This window comes from Oryctolagus cuniculus, chromosome 1 (assembly GCF_964237555.1).
Source record: "Oryctolagus cuniculus chromosome 1, mOryCun1.1, whole genome shotgun sequence".
Taxonomy (NCBI): Eukaryota; Metazoa; Chordata; class Mammalia; order Lagomorpha; family Leporidae; genus Oryctolagus; species Oryctolagus cuniculus.
This window is the reverse complement of record NC_091432.1, coordinates 122785357-122800401: the sequence shown is the minus strand read 5'-3', so window position 1 is coordinate 122800401 and position 15045 is coordinate 122785357. Positions and strand designations below refer to the sequence as shown.

Sequence of the window (15045 nt, the reverse complement as noted above, 5' to 3'; positions counted from 1 at the left end):
TTTTACACTGATTATGCTCCCGTTCCTTCCTTTAGTTGTGTAGAGTACCTTTTACAAAGAAATATTATTTATTCTGTGGTCATTTAAAGGCATGAATGATTATGTTAAGTTTTATTTGTTACCTTTATCAGTGTTTTTATTTTTTGTTTTTATTTTGCTGCTACATTTAGTGTTATTTAACCCATTGCTAGAAAAATTATAACTTGTTTCAGACTTTATTAATTATATCATTTGACTTACTCCATCTGTAGATTGTAGGCAAAAATGAGTGGTCTGTCAGACTTATGAGATTGTTGCTTAGCCAGTGAGAAGGATTTCCTGAGACCTCTAAATTTTGCTGTTATCTGATACAGCAAGTGTTTTTGTTACTTATTGAATCTGCCAGTGGAATTCTAAAGTTAATACAACTTGGTTGTTCTCTGTGCCCATAACTTGGTGGATGTATGAGTTGTTCCTTGTAGCTTCTGATTAATTTCATCTAGTAGGCTATGTTTCCCTGTGCATAAGAGCACCTTGAACTTGGAGTACTAGAACAAAGTATTTCTGGATTGGATCGTGGGAACTTTTAACATTTGTTGGTAAATAGCTGTGATTTGTGCACCCCAGTAATCCTAAGGGTGTTGAATTTATTCATTGTTGTGTAAACACCCTTGATTTTGGTTCTTTACAGGTTAGGACAGGAAATATAAGAATTCTTATGAAGTCGTGATACATAAATTGGTTTCATGAATCTGGGATCCGGTCATCGAAAGAATCTCTGCGTTTGCTTAGCTAGTTAGACCAGGTACTTGTTTGTAAACTTTGCTGTTTTTTGGTGTTCTCCTTCTCTATTGTGATTTGCCTTGATCTGTATAAAATATTGCCTCCTTTTTTTTATTTTTTTTTATTTTTTTTTATTTTTTGACAGGCAGAGTGGACAGTGAGAGAGAGAGACAGAGAGAAAGGTCTTCCTTTGCCGTTGGTTCACCCTCCAATGGCCGCCGCGGCCGGCGCGCTGCGGCCGGCGCGCTGCGGCCGGCGCACCGCGCTGATCCGATGGCAGGAGCCAGGAGCCAGGTGCTTTTCCTGGTCTCCCATGGGGTGCAGGGCCCAAGCACCTGGGCCATCCTCCACTGCACTCCCTGGCCACAGCAGAGAGCTGGCCTGGAAGAGGGGCAGCCGGGACAGAATCCAGCGCCCCGACCGGGACTAGAACCCGGTGTGCTGGCGCCGCTAGGCGGAGGATTAGCCTAGTGAGCCGCGGCGCCGGCCAAAATATTGCCTCCTTTATATTCACATTGCCTTTGTGTTTGAATTTATATTCCATTCTCTTGAATTTTTGTCGTCATTTAGTCAATATGTATTATTCAGTGGCAGCTATTCAAGAGAAGAAAGTATGGAGTGGACCTTTTAGCTCCTGTTGAAATTAAACAACTAACACATTTTATGTTAAACAATTAAAATATTATAGATAAAATAGGAAGTAAAAGTATTGAGTATTTTATTTAATTTTTCAAACTTTTCTACATATGTGTTTATTAAGAATTCTATTTTTTTTTACAATAATAAACTCACACTCTGTAGTGTTTTTGCATACTGAGATTAGTGGTGAAAAACTGTGTCCAGGGAGTCTGGTTAGGTGGACTGTTAAGAGTATTTTTATCTTATGTTTATGTGAGATGATGATTCTCGAATGTGTGATGGTGGAAGGTAGTTGGTCAGTGATCCAGTGAAAGTGTAACCTGAAATTATGTATTTGTTGAAATCAGTTTTCTATGTCTATAATTAATATTACACACTTTTCAAAATTGAATATTTCAGAAAGTATCCCTTTTAATCTTTGCTTATTATACTGAAAGACATTGGACTGAAAAACAGTAGATCATTTCAGCTGAATTATGAGGGAGCTTGTTCCTAAAGTTGCAAAATTTTCATTTCATATTTACTTCTTTAAGAAGACTGGAAATGTCATATTTCATGTTTCATAATCTGATTTTGTGTGTTCTTTGTAACCCTTATATTAATGCAATGAGGGAAGAGTATACGCTTTCTCTTGTAATTTTTTTTAAGATTCATTTATTCTGTTTGAAAGGCAGAGAGGAAGAGGCACAGATTTTCTGTCTGCTAATTCACTCGCTAAATGCCAGCAACTTCTGGGATTAGGCCAGGGTGAAGCCAAGGCCCAGGAACTCCTCCTACAAGGTGACAGGTCCCAGCACTTGAGCCATCAGCCCTGCCTGCCTCCTAGTCACATTAGTGAGGAACTGGATGGGAAGTGCTGCTCTTGACTTGGGGTGTGTCCCAAAGGGTAAGGCAACCTGCTGTGCCACAACGCCCTCCCCTGTTGTAATTGCTGACTTACCATCCTTCACAATTCCGTAAAGGAATTCAGATAATTAGAAAACAGTGTATTAGCTAAGCTGGGACTTGTTTCCTGTTATTTATTAGATTACTACTACTACTACTACTACTACTCTCTCTCTCTCTTTTTTAAAGATTTATTTATTGATTTGAAAGTCAGAGTTACAAAGAGGCAGAGACAGAGAGAGAGAGAGGTCTTCCATCCCCTGGTTCACTCTCCAGATGGCTGCAAGGTCCGGAGCTGCGCCCATCTGAAGCCAGGAGCCAGGAGCTTCTTTTGGGTCTCCCATGCAGGTGCAGGGGCCCAAGGACTTGGGCCATCCTCTACTGCTTTCCCAGGCCATAGCAGAGAGCTGGATCAGAAGTGGAGCAGCCAGCACGCAAACCAGTGCCCATATAGGATGTCAGTGCTGCAGGTGGCGGCTTTACCTGCTGTGTCACTGTGTTGGCCCCACTACTCTCTTTTAAATAATGGTAAAAATTACAGAATGATAAGATGAAAAAGAGCCAAAGGTCCACAGATTTTATGTAGTCACAGTGATGAAAACACTTTATGGTTTTGGTGATGATGCTGATGATGATGATGATAGCTGTTGTTCATGGAGGACTTTATGCTGTGCAATAAGGCAGTTTCATTATGTGTATTTTTTTATTGTATAGATTACCAACCTGTGACACAATTCAAATTGCTTATCTAAGACTAACATTTTGTAAATGGCACAGTTGCATTTTGAGGCAGTCTGTTTGACTGCAGAATACTTCATTTTCTATGAAAAGCCATTGTTTGGTTTTTATTGAATATGCATATATCTTTGCAGTGAGAATGAAATTTGAAATTTCATTTAGTTTTTTTGAACAATTCAAAATTAAATCTTTCTTTGAATCTTTGTGTTTAGTGAAGCAAAATCTACTCTAATGTAAAGTATTCCATTTGCCAATCAAGTAGAACTCTTTTCTGTTTAAAAAGATTGGTAGAGGTTTATATTAAATGAATTGAACTCTATTTTTGATGTTTTAATGAAATAAATTTGCCATTGTATATATAAGAATCATTTACCATTTAAAAATAATTATATATAAATATAAATATAGTTATATATTTATAAATGTAATTATAAAAATATAAAAATATAATTTACCCTTAAAATATAAATATAAGCAAGTATCCATGCATAATTATTAAGAAAACATGAGTATTCCATAATAAAGAAATAGTTGTTCTTTAAAAGCAAATTATTTCTGGGGCTGGTGCTGTGGTGCATCGAGCTAACGCCCTGGCCTGAAGTGCTGGCATCCCATATGGGTGCTGGCTCGAGACCCAGCTGCTCCACTTCTGACCCAGCTCTCTGCTATGGCCTGGGAAAGCAGAGAAGATGGCCCAAGTCCTTGGGCCCCTGCACCCATGTGGGAGACCTGGAATAAGCTCTTGGCTCCTGGCTTCGGATCAGCGCAGCCCCGGCTGTTGTGGCCAATTGGGGAGTGAGCCATCGGATGGAAGATCTCTCTCTTTCTCTCTTTCTCTCTTTCTCTCTTTCTCTCTCTCTCTCTCTCTTCTCTCTGTGTAACTCTTTCAAATAAATAAATAAATATTTTAGAAAAGTTAATTATTTCTTTGTAGAAAGTCCCTGCCAATGTGATTGTTATATAAACATGGATTAATAAAATCTAAAATTTAGAATTAATGCCTAGTTATTATAGAAATGTTTTAAGGGTGAATTATTTACATTACATATTATACTCTGTACATTTTCAGGGAAACCTTGTCATCATTGGAACAATTTTTAGAAGGACTCATGCTTAATTCTTCTTTCTAATACATTTATTTTATCCATACGTATGAGAATGTTATACAGAGCACATATTATTCATATTCAGAATGCAAACTTTTCTGAGAAATAGATTTGGTATATCTATATTTAGAGTCATACTAGGTTATTTCAGAAAGCTAGTGGAAAATGAAATTAAAAGATAAGTTTATTTTGGTGCAAAAATTTTTGAAATTCATGCATAGTTTTTTTATAATATACCTTTTCCATGAGCCTTTTGAAGATCCCTTCTTGTGAAGTAGTCTGTAGACAGATCTTGGTACATAATTGAGGAGATGTTTATTGTCCTGTTAACTATGCACTGTGTTGAACAGTTCTTTTAAAATTTTTTTCATTTATTTGAGAGGCAAAAAGAGAGAGACACTGAGAGAGTTCCCATCCTGGATCACTCTCTACATGCCCATGATGGCCGTAGAGGGGTTAGGCTGTGCCCAGAGCCAATCCAGGTCTCACAGGCAGGAATCCAGTTGCTGCCTCCCAGTGTCTGCATTAGCGGGAAGCTGGACTCAGGAGCTGGGAGTTGAATTCAGTCACTCTCCTGTGACATATGAGCAGCTTAGCTGCTAGGCTAAAAAGTCCTGTTCCTGTTTGTCAGTTTAATAAGACTGCTCTAATATTATGATGAGAGAAAATGAGAGTGTTGAGACCTTGGTTCTACCCCTGCTCTGCTGTTGTTTTGCTGTGTGATCTGTCTGTGTCCCTCTCTGGTAGTAAACCTGAATTTATGCATACAGTGTTCAGCCTTGTGTGGGGACAGGATATGGAGCAGAATCTAAGTCAGTAGTATCACTGCTTCTTCCCCACCAAAACAAAAACAAAAACAGAAACAAAACTGGGAGACCAGAGTCAGGCTAATGAGCTGAATGTGGAGCACATGAAAACCACATATTCTTCCCACAGAAATGACATTCTATATGGTGGTTAGGACTTGGGCTGATTTTAATGCAGATATATGAGCTCCAAATTATTATGCTGAGCCTTAGGTTTTTTTTTTTTAACCTGTAATGTATCAACATGAGTCTTAAAAGGTGGTTTGTGAATTTTGTAATTGATTGTGTAAGGTCATTAACACTGTGCTTGGCACATAGCATAAGTTCTCTGTATGCACTTACTGTTAGTATTACTACTTTACCTTTACTCCTAGAAAAACAGGCTACTTTTAAACATGATTTCTGGTAAAAAATAAAAAAAGTACTCTAACTTGGAATTTTTTTTATTAAAGATTCATTATTTTATTTGGAAGGCAGAATTACAGAGAGAAGGGAGAGAGACAGAGAGAGAGAATCTTCCATCTGCCATCTGCCGGCTGACTCCCCAAATGGCTGCAGCAGCTGGGACTGGGCCACGAGCTTCATCTGGGTCTCTCATGTGGGTGCAGGGGCCCACGCACTTGGCTGTTCTCCACTGCTTTCCCAGGCACGTTAGCAGGGAGTTGGGTTGGAAGGATCAGCTGGGATTTAAAATAGGTGCCCGTATGGGATGCTGGTCTTGCAGGTAGGGGCTTAACCAGATGCAGGCCCTTACCATGGAATTCTTCAACTGTTTCTAGGAGTGTTTTTCCCCTTGCTGCTGTGGGATTAGATATTTCCCTTTCCCTCAGCTTCCTAACTTGTTGGATGGTAGACGATAAGAATCATTGAGTTCTAAGCAATAGCTAGTTAAACATATGGTTGAGTTCAAAGGCTAGAGTTCACTTGTCAGAAAGTGGCTGGGAAGGGAAGCCTGCCTGATCAGGAAAAAGGAGTTGGTGGCATGCTCTGGAGCTTAGGAATACCAAGACCCTCTGCAGACCAGCATACTGGTCCCTGAGGAGGGGCTCTGCTTTGTTCCACGCCCCTCCCTGCCACCTTCTCCAATTCATCACCTTCTGTTTCTGCTGCATTTTCATTGGCCGCTGAAGAAGGGAACAGGAAACAGAAACACAGGTTGATTTTGAAGTTTAGAATGCTTTTTGAAAGCCAGATATCAGAGGCAAAGCCATGAGAACAAGTCTCACAAGGTCTTTTTGGAGCGTCTGATGAAGGATGCGGCAGACCTTTCTGCGGAGTTGAAGCTCTGGAGTGGAGCTGGACCAGAAAGGGCGAGTTCCGGAATGGTCCTAGATAAGCCAAACTGTTCATCTGTGTTCTGTGTGAAAGGACTGCATGGTTCACTTTTTTTTTTTTTTTTTTTAATCCGTGAAAGGGTTTGAAGAAGTTCAGAAAATCAGTGATGGTAACTGAAAGCCCAGATCAGTGATGAGAGGAGAATGAATAGGGTCAATGTTAGTATGGTTTAGAAGAGGATCTATATTCCTGTAAAATAGTATTTACAAATCAGATTATTCACTGGGGGACATGAAATATTAATGAACTGTTTGGCAAGGAGTTTCTGTAAATGATATAGTGAGAAACTATCTTCCTTTTTATTCCTCTTCTCCATCTACTTTCCTCCTTTATAGACAGCTGCACTCTCTTCAAAGAGGAATTTGGAGCACTTAGAGTCATACGCCGCTCTACACCTTTGTTCCTTTTTTGCTTTAATCATATGCTCCATGGTTTTTACCATATGGTGACCAATAGGGCTGCCTTGTCTGCCTTGTTTTCTCCCTTCACTCTTCTGGATAGCATTCCATTCCACAGATGCCCCCCATAACTTCATCATCTAGTTTTTCTTAGTGAACAAGTTAGGCTGTTTGTGATATCTTACTCTATTTTAAAGCAACAATGAATGTTGCTACTTATTTCTACCTGTGACAATAAGAATTTTTCCTGGAAAAGAAATTGCTCAGCTAAAAAGGTGTACATTTTGGATCCTGGTATGTTTTGCCAGATGCCCTGTGTGAGGCTGTACCAGTTTAAATTCCCACCAATACTATAACATCTTATACATATAAAATATTTATTTTCCCATATGTTCTTCCAAACAGTTTATTAAAGCCTTCTTAATTTTTTTCTGTTTAATAGATTAAATTCATCTCTCTCTTTTACATTTTTATTTTGGGTGAAATTAAGTACCGTTCTGTGTCTTACAATTCTTTTGTATTTTTCTGATTATTCTTTTTACGCTCTTTGCCTATCTTTTGGGTTGTTGAGTATTGAAGATTTGATGGAAACCTTTATATGTTAAACAATTAGCCCTTCATGATATGCTCCAAATAGTGTTTCCTCAATTTGGTTGTATTTAGACTTTATTCATTAATTTTTTTGTTAATGGAAGATTTAAAAAGTTTTAAGTAATAAGATAGCAGTCTTTTCTGATTGCAGGACTTTTTTTTTTTTTTTACATTACGCTTAAAAAGGACTTTCTCATTTTCTCTTAGGATTTTCTTGCATGAGCTTGTATTTTAATAGTGAGGAAGGAACTTCTCTTCATGATCTTTGGAAGATGGTAAGGGATTTTTGAGGTAGATTAGCTGTTAGAACTTCAACGTATTGGGGAGGGCATTTGACGTAGCATTTAAGATGTGCTTGAGGTGCTTACAGGTGCCTCTCAAGTGCTGGTGCAGGAAATCTGGACTGAGTTCCTGGCCCCTGGGCATTTGGGAAGTAAGATGGTGCATGGGATTTCTCTCGTTCTCAGAACAAAACAAAAGAAGACAAGAGGAAAGGGAAAATATGCTATATAAGCAAAATCAGCTAAAAATTAATTTTCCTTATTTTCAAGTGTGAAAATTCAAGGGTGAACCAGAAGATTTCTTTAAGAATTTTTTTTGTATTAGTCTAGTAGCACTAGTTTGTTACTGCTCTGTAAAGGGCCAGTAAACATGAACACAATGATGTGTCTCTGATAGCTGCCAACATGGCCATTTTTTAAGTACCAGTTATGTTGTTGACAGGGTCATAGATGCTATAATTTTTTTTAAAGATTTATTTATGTATTTGAAAGACAGAATTACAGAGAGAGAGAGAGAGAGAGAGGTCTTCCATATCCTGGTTCACTCCCCAGATGGCCTCAATGGCCGGAGCTGCCCTGATCTGAAACCAGGAGCCAGGAGCTTTCCTCCAGGTCTCCCACAGGGGTGCAGGGGCCCAAGGACTTGGGGCATCTTCCATTGCTTTCTCAGGCCATAGCAGAGAGCTGTATCAGAAGTGGAGCAGCTGGGACTCAAACCAGTGCCCATATGGGATGCTGGCACTGCAGGCAGCGGCTTTACCTGCTATGCCACAGTACCAGCCCCAGATGCTATACTTTTCATTCATTTCCCAGAAGATATTTTATTGACACCGTGGATGTATACAGTTGAATTCTGTAACTGTCAGCATTTTCCATCTTGTGACAATTTAATTTTTCTTTTTAAAAATATTTATTATTTAAGTGCAGAATAATAAAAATTGAGAGAGTGAGAAAGAGAGAGAAATCTTATATATATTTGTTCATCTCTCAAATGGCTGCAACAACCAGGTGTGGGCCAGGCTGAAGCCAGGAGCCAGGAACTCCGGCCTGTCTTCCACATGGGTGACAGGGACCCAAGTACTGGGGGCCATCTTCCACTGCTTTCGCAGGCACATTGGCAGGAAATTAGACTGAAATGGAGTAGTTCAGCAAGCTGTGGCTTAACCAGCCGCACCACAGTACTGGTCATAGGCAAGCCTGGCTTTTCCATTTTGCTGCGGCTCCCTGAGCCAAGGTCTGCGTGGCTGCAGTACTGAACAGCAGAAGAGAAGGTGTCAGCATTCCAGGGCATGGAGCTGGGCAAGTCCCTAGGCCATTCCTGTTTTTTCTGTTAATTGTGATCCTCTTACGCTACCTGTAACATGCCTGTCATTGTGCTTAGCCCTGGAAACCTTTATCAGTAGTGTTATGTTTCTGGTTTTCTCTTTACTTTTCCCAAGTTTGAGATCACAAAAAGCTACAAATAGAGAAAAGTCTACTTTTTGGAAAATACCTATTATGAATTTAAATGGAAATTTTGAAAAAGGAAAGATAGTATTCCAAAAGTAATTAGGGGCTGGTGGTGTGATACAGTAGGTAAAGCTGCCTCCTGAGACACTGGCGTTCCAGATAGGCACTGGTTCGTGTCCCAGCTGCTCTACTTCTAATCCAGCTCCCTGCTAATGGCCTGGGAAAAGCAATGGAAGATGGCTCAAGTGGTTGGGCCTCTGCCACCCATGTGGGAGATCTGGCTTTGGCCTGGGTCAGTGCTGGCCTTTGCAGCCATCTGGGAGGCAAACCAGTAGATGGAAGACTCTCTCTCCCTCTCTCTTTATCCCTCTCTGTAATTCTTTCAAAATAAATAAATAATTTTTAAAAGAAGTAATTAGTGCAAAATCACCTTCATATGGACTCTGCTTTTGATTATGTAGGTCAGGGAGCCTAGGGCAGTGGGAGGGCCCAAGGTATCACAGGTGGGGCAGTCAGACGCAGTGAATGTGTTGCCTGTGGTTTCCTGTCTGTGCCCCAGCTGTCATTAAACCAGTACCATCTCTTGCCAGCAGAGTACCTGCCACACACCTGAGTGTGCGTACATCGCTGAACAGCCTGGACACTGGTGCTGTTTCTCCCATGCCTTGAGGATTCCACTTTTTAAGATACAAGATGGACACTGAAAGTGAGAGTAGCATTTCGGGGGATGACAGTGTATTTTGTTTGGATTCAGCAGTCAGGACCCAGGTGACTGACAGTGAGGAGGGAGAAAAGGAAGAGAATTTCAGGTAATTATGGAATTTGAGATTCCCCGAATCTCAGCCTTTGTCCCTCCATGTTCCCTGCCCCCCTCCCCCCCTTCTGTGTTTCCAACTCTTTTGCTTTGCGTCTTTCTGAGGGGGTGGTCGGGGGTGGGGAGGTTTCAGCTGAAGCAGACAGGTTTCGAGTTGGATGTGGCACTCTTCATTCCACAACTTGCCCTGAGCTTGTAAAATATGTTTTAACTGACTTGTTAGAACACCAGGAAGAGAAGGTGTTAGGCAGGTTCTGCAGTAGCATTTCAGGAATTTCAAGTGGCGACTCACAATGAACTGCTACCCTTCCTGTATCTGATTTCTATCTGATAGATTTGATCTGAATTTGGATGTAATAGATTTTTCTTCCTCTTTTTCTTGGAATGGGTTCTAGGGTATGTGGTGTATTTGTCTGTCTGCCTGTTTTGGTTGCCTTATGCAGGTGTTTGAAAAATTTTAATTAAGAACAAATTGGTTATTTTGTGGCTTTTACTTTGTGATCTTTACTCTTGTCTGTGTCTTTAACAGCTCACCCCACCCGCCTCCAATCTCTCTTGGTTATTGCATCTGTAACAGTAGCTTCATAACTGAAGTTTATAGAGGGTACCTGCCGAGTGGCTGAGTGACTGGGGAAGGACGGTAACTCACCCAACTTGTGGAGAGAGGATCAGTGGTGTACTAAGTCTGCTGTACTCTTAGGGATTTCAGGAAACTTTATTTTGACGTTTCTTTTTCATGCAGTGTTAACAATTTAACATTTTCGGAGGCATTAAAAATATCTTTGTGAAGTTTAAAGTTTGTATTATATTTTATCATTGCCACCCACATGTGCAATTAAACATCTGATAATTTCACCTTTGACTGCTTGGGTATGCTGCTTGAGCATACCATTTTTATCAGATATTGTCTTCATGCTGAATGTTCAAAAAGAATATATACATATTCTTCATGCATAGATTTTATTTTTCATTTTTTATAGGTTCAGTGACAGGAAGGATTCCATATTAGGAACACTTGATAACTTATACTGAATTTGTTAACTGGGGTTTAAACTAAATGAGAAGTATATCTAAAAATTTAAAAGAATAATTTAATGTTCAAGTATGAAAGTGAAATACTTTATTTGGATATGATTGGTTTTTTCCCCCACAACTTTCTTGTTCTCTCATTTTTTATTTAGCCTTGCTGGTTTGAATAAATTTCATTTCTCCCAGGGTATGCTAATGTTACATGTACGCTTAGTTTTCAGCATGGTCAGTGTCACAGGAACAGTGAGTGGGAATACAATATTTGTTTTGTTTGTGTTGAATTGGTTTGTTTTGGTATTAAACTTGTGTAAGTTATTTGGGGGTTTTTGTCCATGGAAGAAACAATTTACTTTGTTGTTGCTGTTGTAATAGGTTTGGTATCTAAAAAACTTAGATCTATTTGTTAGGTGATAGATGTCTCTGGGACCCTCTTTGGACAGTTAAAAACAAATGTTCTTTTCTGAGGAATATGTGACAGCAGTTTTTATTCTGAGAACTGTCTTAGTGTATACATTGTTTTAGGAGATCATGAGACTATTGGACGTTTGTTCTTTCTCTGTTTACAATTACATTTCCTATCTGAATATCACTATGGCCCTCCCAAACTAAATAAGATTTTGAGATTTGATCTTAAGTATTCACAAATGCAACAAAGAGATGTGGATAAGGGCCAATATCATGTAGTGTTTCTCACCTATTCAGCAGTGCGGCATGAGGAAACATGGCAGCAGAGTGCTTTCACAACATCCCGGCTCATTCCTGTGAAATGCCTAGCAGAAAAAATGTGTGTGTGGGCGTGGAAGGTGAAGGGTTGGATAGGAGGAGTTGCGGCTGTGACCTTGGGAGAACCAAACAGTAGATTCAGTGTTATAGGAGACTTGATCTTGTGAAAATAATAATTTTTAAAAAATGTACAAATAAATCTTCATCCTATCTAGTTTTTTAAAAAATCCATGCTATTACATATGAAACCAAAAATGTTGTTATGGTTATGTTTCCGCAAGTGCACAACAGACAATAAAATGAGGACAGAAGATTATACAGTGACCTTTTTCTCTGAATAGTTTCTATGTTAGATTTTACGTTTACTCTCAAAAGAATAGCATCGTCTCACTTGGCACCATGGCTGAGTGAGGTCCTATTTTATCTAGAATGCAGTTTCTGGTGGTTCCAACAAGCACCTGAGTTAGGGAGAAGTGCTCTCGGATAGGAGCTAGTATCTGTCTAGTAGCAATTGGAGTATCCTTCGTTTTTGGATTTGGTTGGTAGAAAGGATACTCTTTCTTAGATTCTAGCACTATAGGATGTTGCACAATCTGTTTCAGGGAAGTAGTTCAAACTTGTGCACCCTTGACTCACAAATCTCTCATATGAAGATTTCTCATTTGTAGTATGAAGGTAATAATCTGGGTGGTTATCTACCTTATCACCATGGTAAAATTGCTGTTACACTTCAATATTTAGAGACCTTCAGAGTGTTTTGAATGGTCCTTAGTGATCATTAACAGAATCTTGTGATTAACAAGGAGAAATATAAGGTAGAAAAGGAAAAATAAATTTTTGAATTCCAACACACAAAAAATTGCTCTAAGTTGTTATTTGTTATATATTGGCTTACTTTATATTAATCCTATAAAGTGGGTATTATTTTTTTTCCATTTTCTAGATGATGAATCAATGGCTGAGAGAACTACTTGGCACACATGGTCATGATATAGCGAAATTTTGTACATGATGGAGCAAAAATTTTAATCCAGGTGTAACTGACATTGAAAGTGATGTAAAATACATAACTGGACTACAGTATTAGAACTTGTGTACCTTTACAATAAGGACCTATGGATGTTTTGATCTCCCAGTCACATCTTCACTTGTATAAGTGAATATTGTAAAATAATTAAATGTAAAAGAAAACTTCTGCCGTTCCATTTGACTGGATGATTTGCTATAAATAAACATGTTTTAGTGTTTTGGGGGGAATGTCACTATTGATTTATGACATTTTAAAAGTATAATTGTTCTACGTTATATATACTATGTATAATAGAAGTGTATTTTGATTCGCTTGACTGGATTGTTGCATCTGTCTTCTGCCTTATTTGCATCAGTGCCACAAGTATGAAGTTGCTGCAGCAGTGCAGATAGTGAAGAACTGTATCTGTGGTGTCCTATTTCTAGCACAAATATCTTAAGATGCTTTAATGACTGATACCCCTGAGAGCCAGTAAAGCTATTTGATGATTCCATGCCTTTGTAACTGATTGCTCTTCTATTTTCTGCAGAAATTCTTGAGTTAGAGATTCTCAATCTGAGCCTGCATGGATAGAGTAGTTTTAACAATTAAACATTGGTGATTTTACCAGTATCACACCCATAATATTCTGATTTTGAAGAAAAGATGCATATTTTGCCAAGAAAAATTTTTTTTCATTATTGTTCTCTCACCTTTAAGATGAAATCTTGGGTTTAGTTTAGTCCCTAAATATTCGTTCAACATTTAAAAATAGAACTCATTCAACACATTCTTACCAACGTTGCAAAAATAATGAATTTATTTCTAATCAACAGATTCTGATGTGAACATCTGTAATCTCAGAGAATTTTGTATAGCACTGGAGTGGAGCCATTAGGCTGCCTTTATAATCTGTGTACTGATTCTGTCTTAACCAGGAGACATGCTGCTACAAGACTTTCTTGGTATTTCTGTAATTAAGCCCTTTGGGATAGAGTCCAAATTGGGCCTTTCTTATGTCTCTATGAGTTTTTTGATGTTCAGAAGGGCCTAGGAGCATAGAAACTGTATAAAAAGCTGTATAAAACTTATTGGTTATTAATTTATTTTGAGTTAAAATTTTAAAACATTTTCCCTTAATCTTTATATGTCATTCAAATACTATACCCCCCAAACAGTTATTTGCACTTTAAAATGTAAAAAAAAAATTAAAATCCCTGAAAAATTTAAAGGTCTCTTTATAAACGTAGTGTAGCCAGTATGTAAAATTAAAATACGTCAAGTGACTTGGCTTAGCAAGATTATAATCAGAATATTCTCAGATATTTAATTTCTGAAGTTCTGCTATATTTCTACTTGTCATTAATGATTAGTTTCCATTTTCATCTTGTTATATTCAAATGCGTATTTTCTCTGTTAAGGTTTGGAAATCAGTTTCATCTACCTCATTGTTATTTTTTTTCCCCAACAGGATTTTTCTGTTCTACTTCCCTCTCTCATAAGATGTGTGGAGTACTTTTATTTCAGTCTCATCCCCCTTGATGAGACTTTTAGGACCTTTTCATATATCCACAATCTATCCCACCCCAAACCCTTTTTTTTTTTCTGAGATAATGTCATATGCTTTGTCATCCACGCAGATTTAATTATATGTCATTCAGTACTTACTGTTGTTTCCTCTCCTCTATATCACTTCTCATCTTAATGTGACTTTTCTAAATTATTTGGTTGATGTTTTCTTGAGTATTTTCTTCAGGTTAAATTCTATGAGTATTATACTCTGATTTCTTGTATTTGCTCAAATGTCCATCTGCCTTTTCTTTTCTTATGTAGGTAACTTGTTCTTTCTACGTGGATGCTTATAAGACTTTCCTTTTATCCTTAGTTACATTATGTGTGTATGCGTGTTTGTAATTATATACATAATTAAAATTTTAACTGACATAAAATTATATAAACTTGTGGAATACTATGTGATGTTTTGAGATACTGTGTAATATTCAGAGTAAACATATGTATCTCCTCAAACATTAATCATTTCTGTATGATGAAAATATTTAATATTATTTCTTCAATTTTTTAAAAGAAAAATATGCAGTATAATGTCATTGCTTATGGTTACCCTACTATGTAATAGAACACCAGAACTTCTTATACTACCATGCTGTAGCCTAGTATCCATCAGAGGACTTTTCTTCATCTCCCCCTCCACACCACTCTCTGCAGCTCTGGTCACGAGTATTCTACTCTGACCTTTTTCAGATTTCACATGTAAGGGAGATCATGCTGTACTTGTCTTTTTGTGCGTGGTATATTTTGCTTTAGCACAGTACCTGTTCCATCATTGTTATTGTAAAGGACAAGATTTCATCCTTCTTAGAGGCTGAGCGGTATCCCACTGTGTATATGTACCACGTTTTGGAGAAGGAGAGATCTGTTTCTTCATATATACACAGTCTTTCGTTGGAATGTTTTTCATG

General features: G+C 38.2%; 1 protein-coding gene across 4 annotated transcripts in view; it reads left to right on the top strand.

Moving 5' to 3' along the window:
* Nucleotides 1-15045, top strand: part of ARHGAP32 (Rho GTPase activating protein 32) — a 318668-nt gene that overhangs the window by 107792 nt on the left and 195831 nt on the right. For 2 of the 4 annotated variants that reach the window (XM_070048328.1, XM_051847957.2), the window contains exon 1: nt 9550-9799. The exons of the other annotated variants lie outside the window; for them this stretch is intronic. In XM_070048328.1, coding sequence (XP_069904429.1) covers nt 9684-9799 — 116 coding nt within the window. In that variant the 5' untranslated portion in view covers nt 9550-9683. Of the gene's footprint in view, nt 1-9549; nt 9800-15045 lie in introns of those variants that run through there. 4 annotated transcript variants of the gene reach the window in all.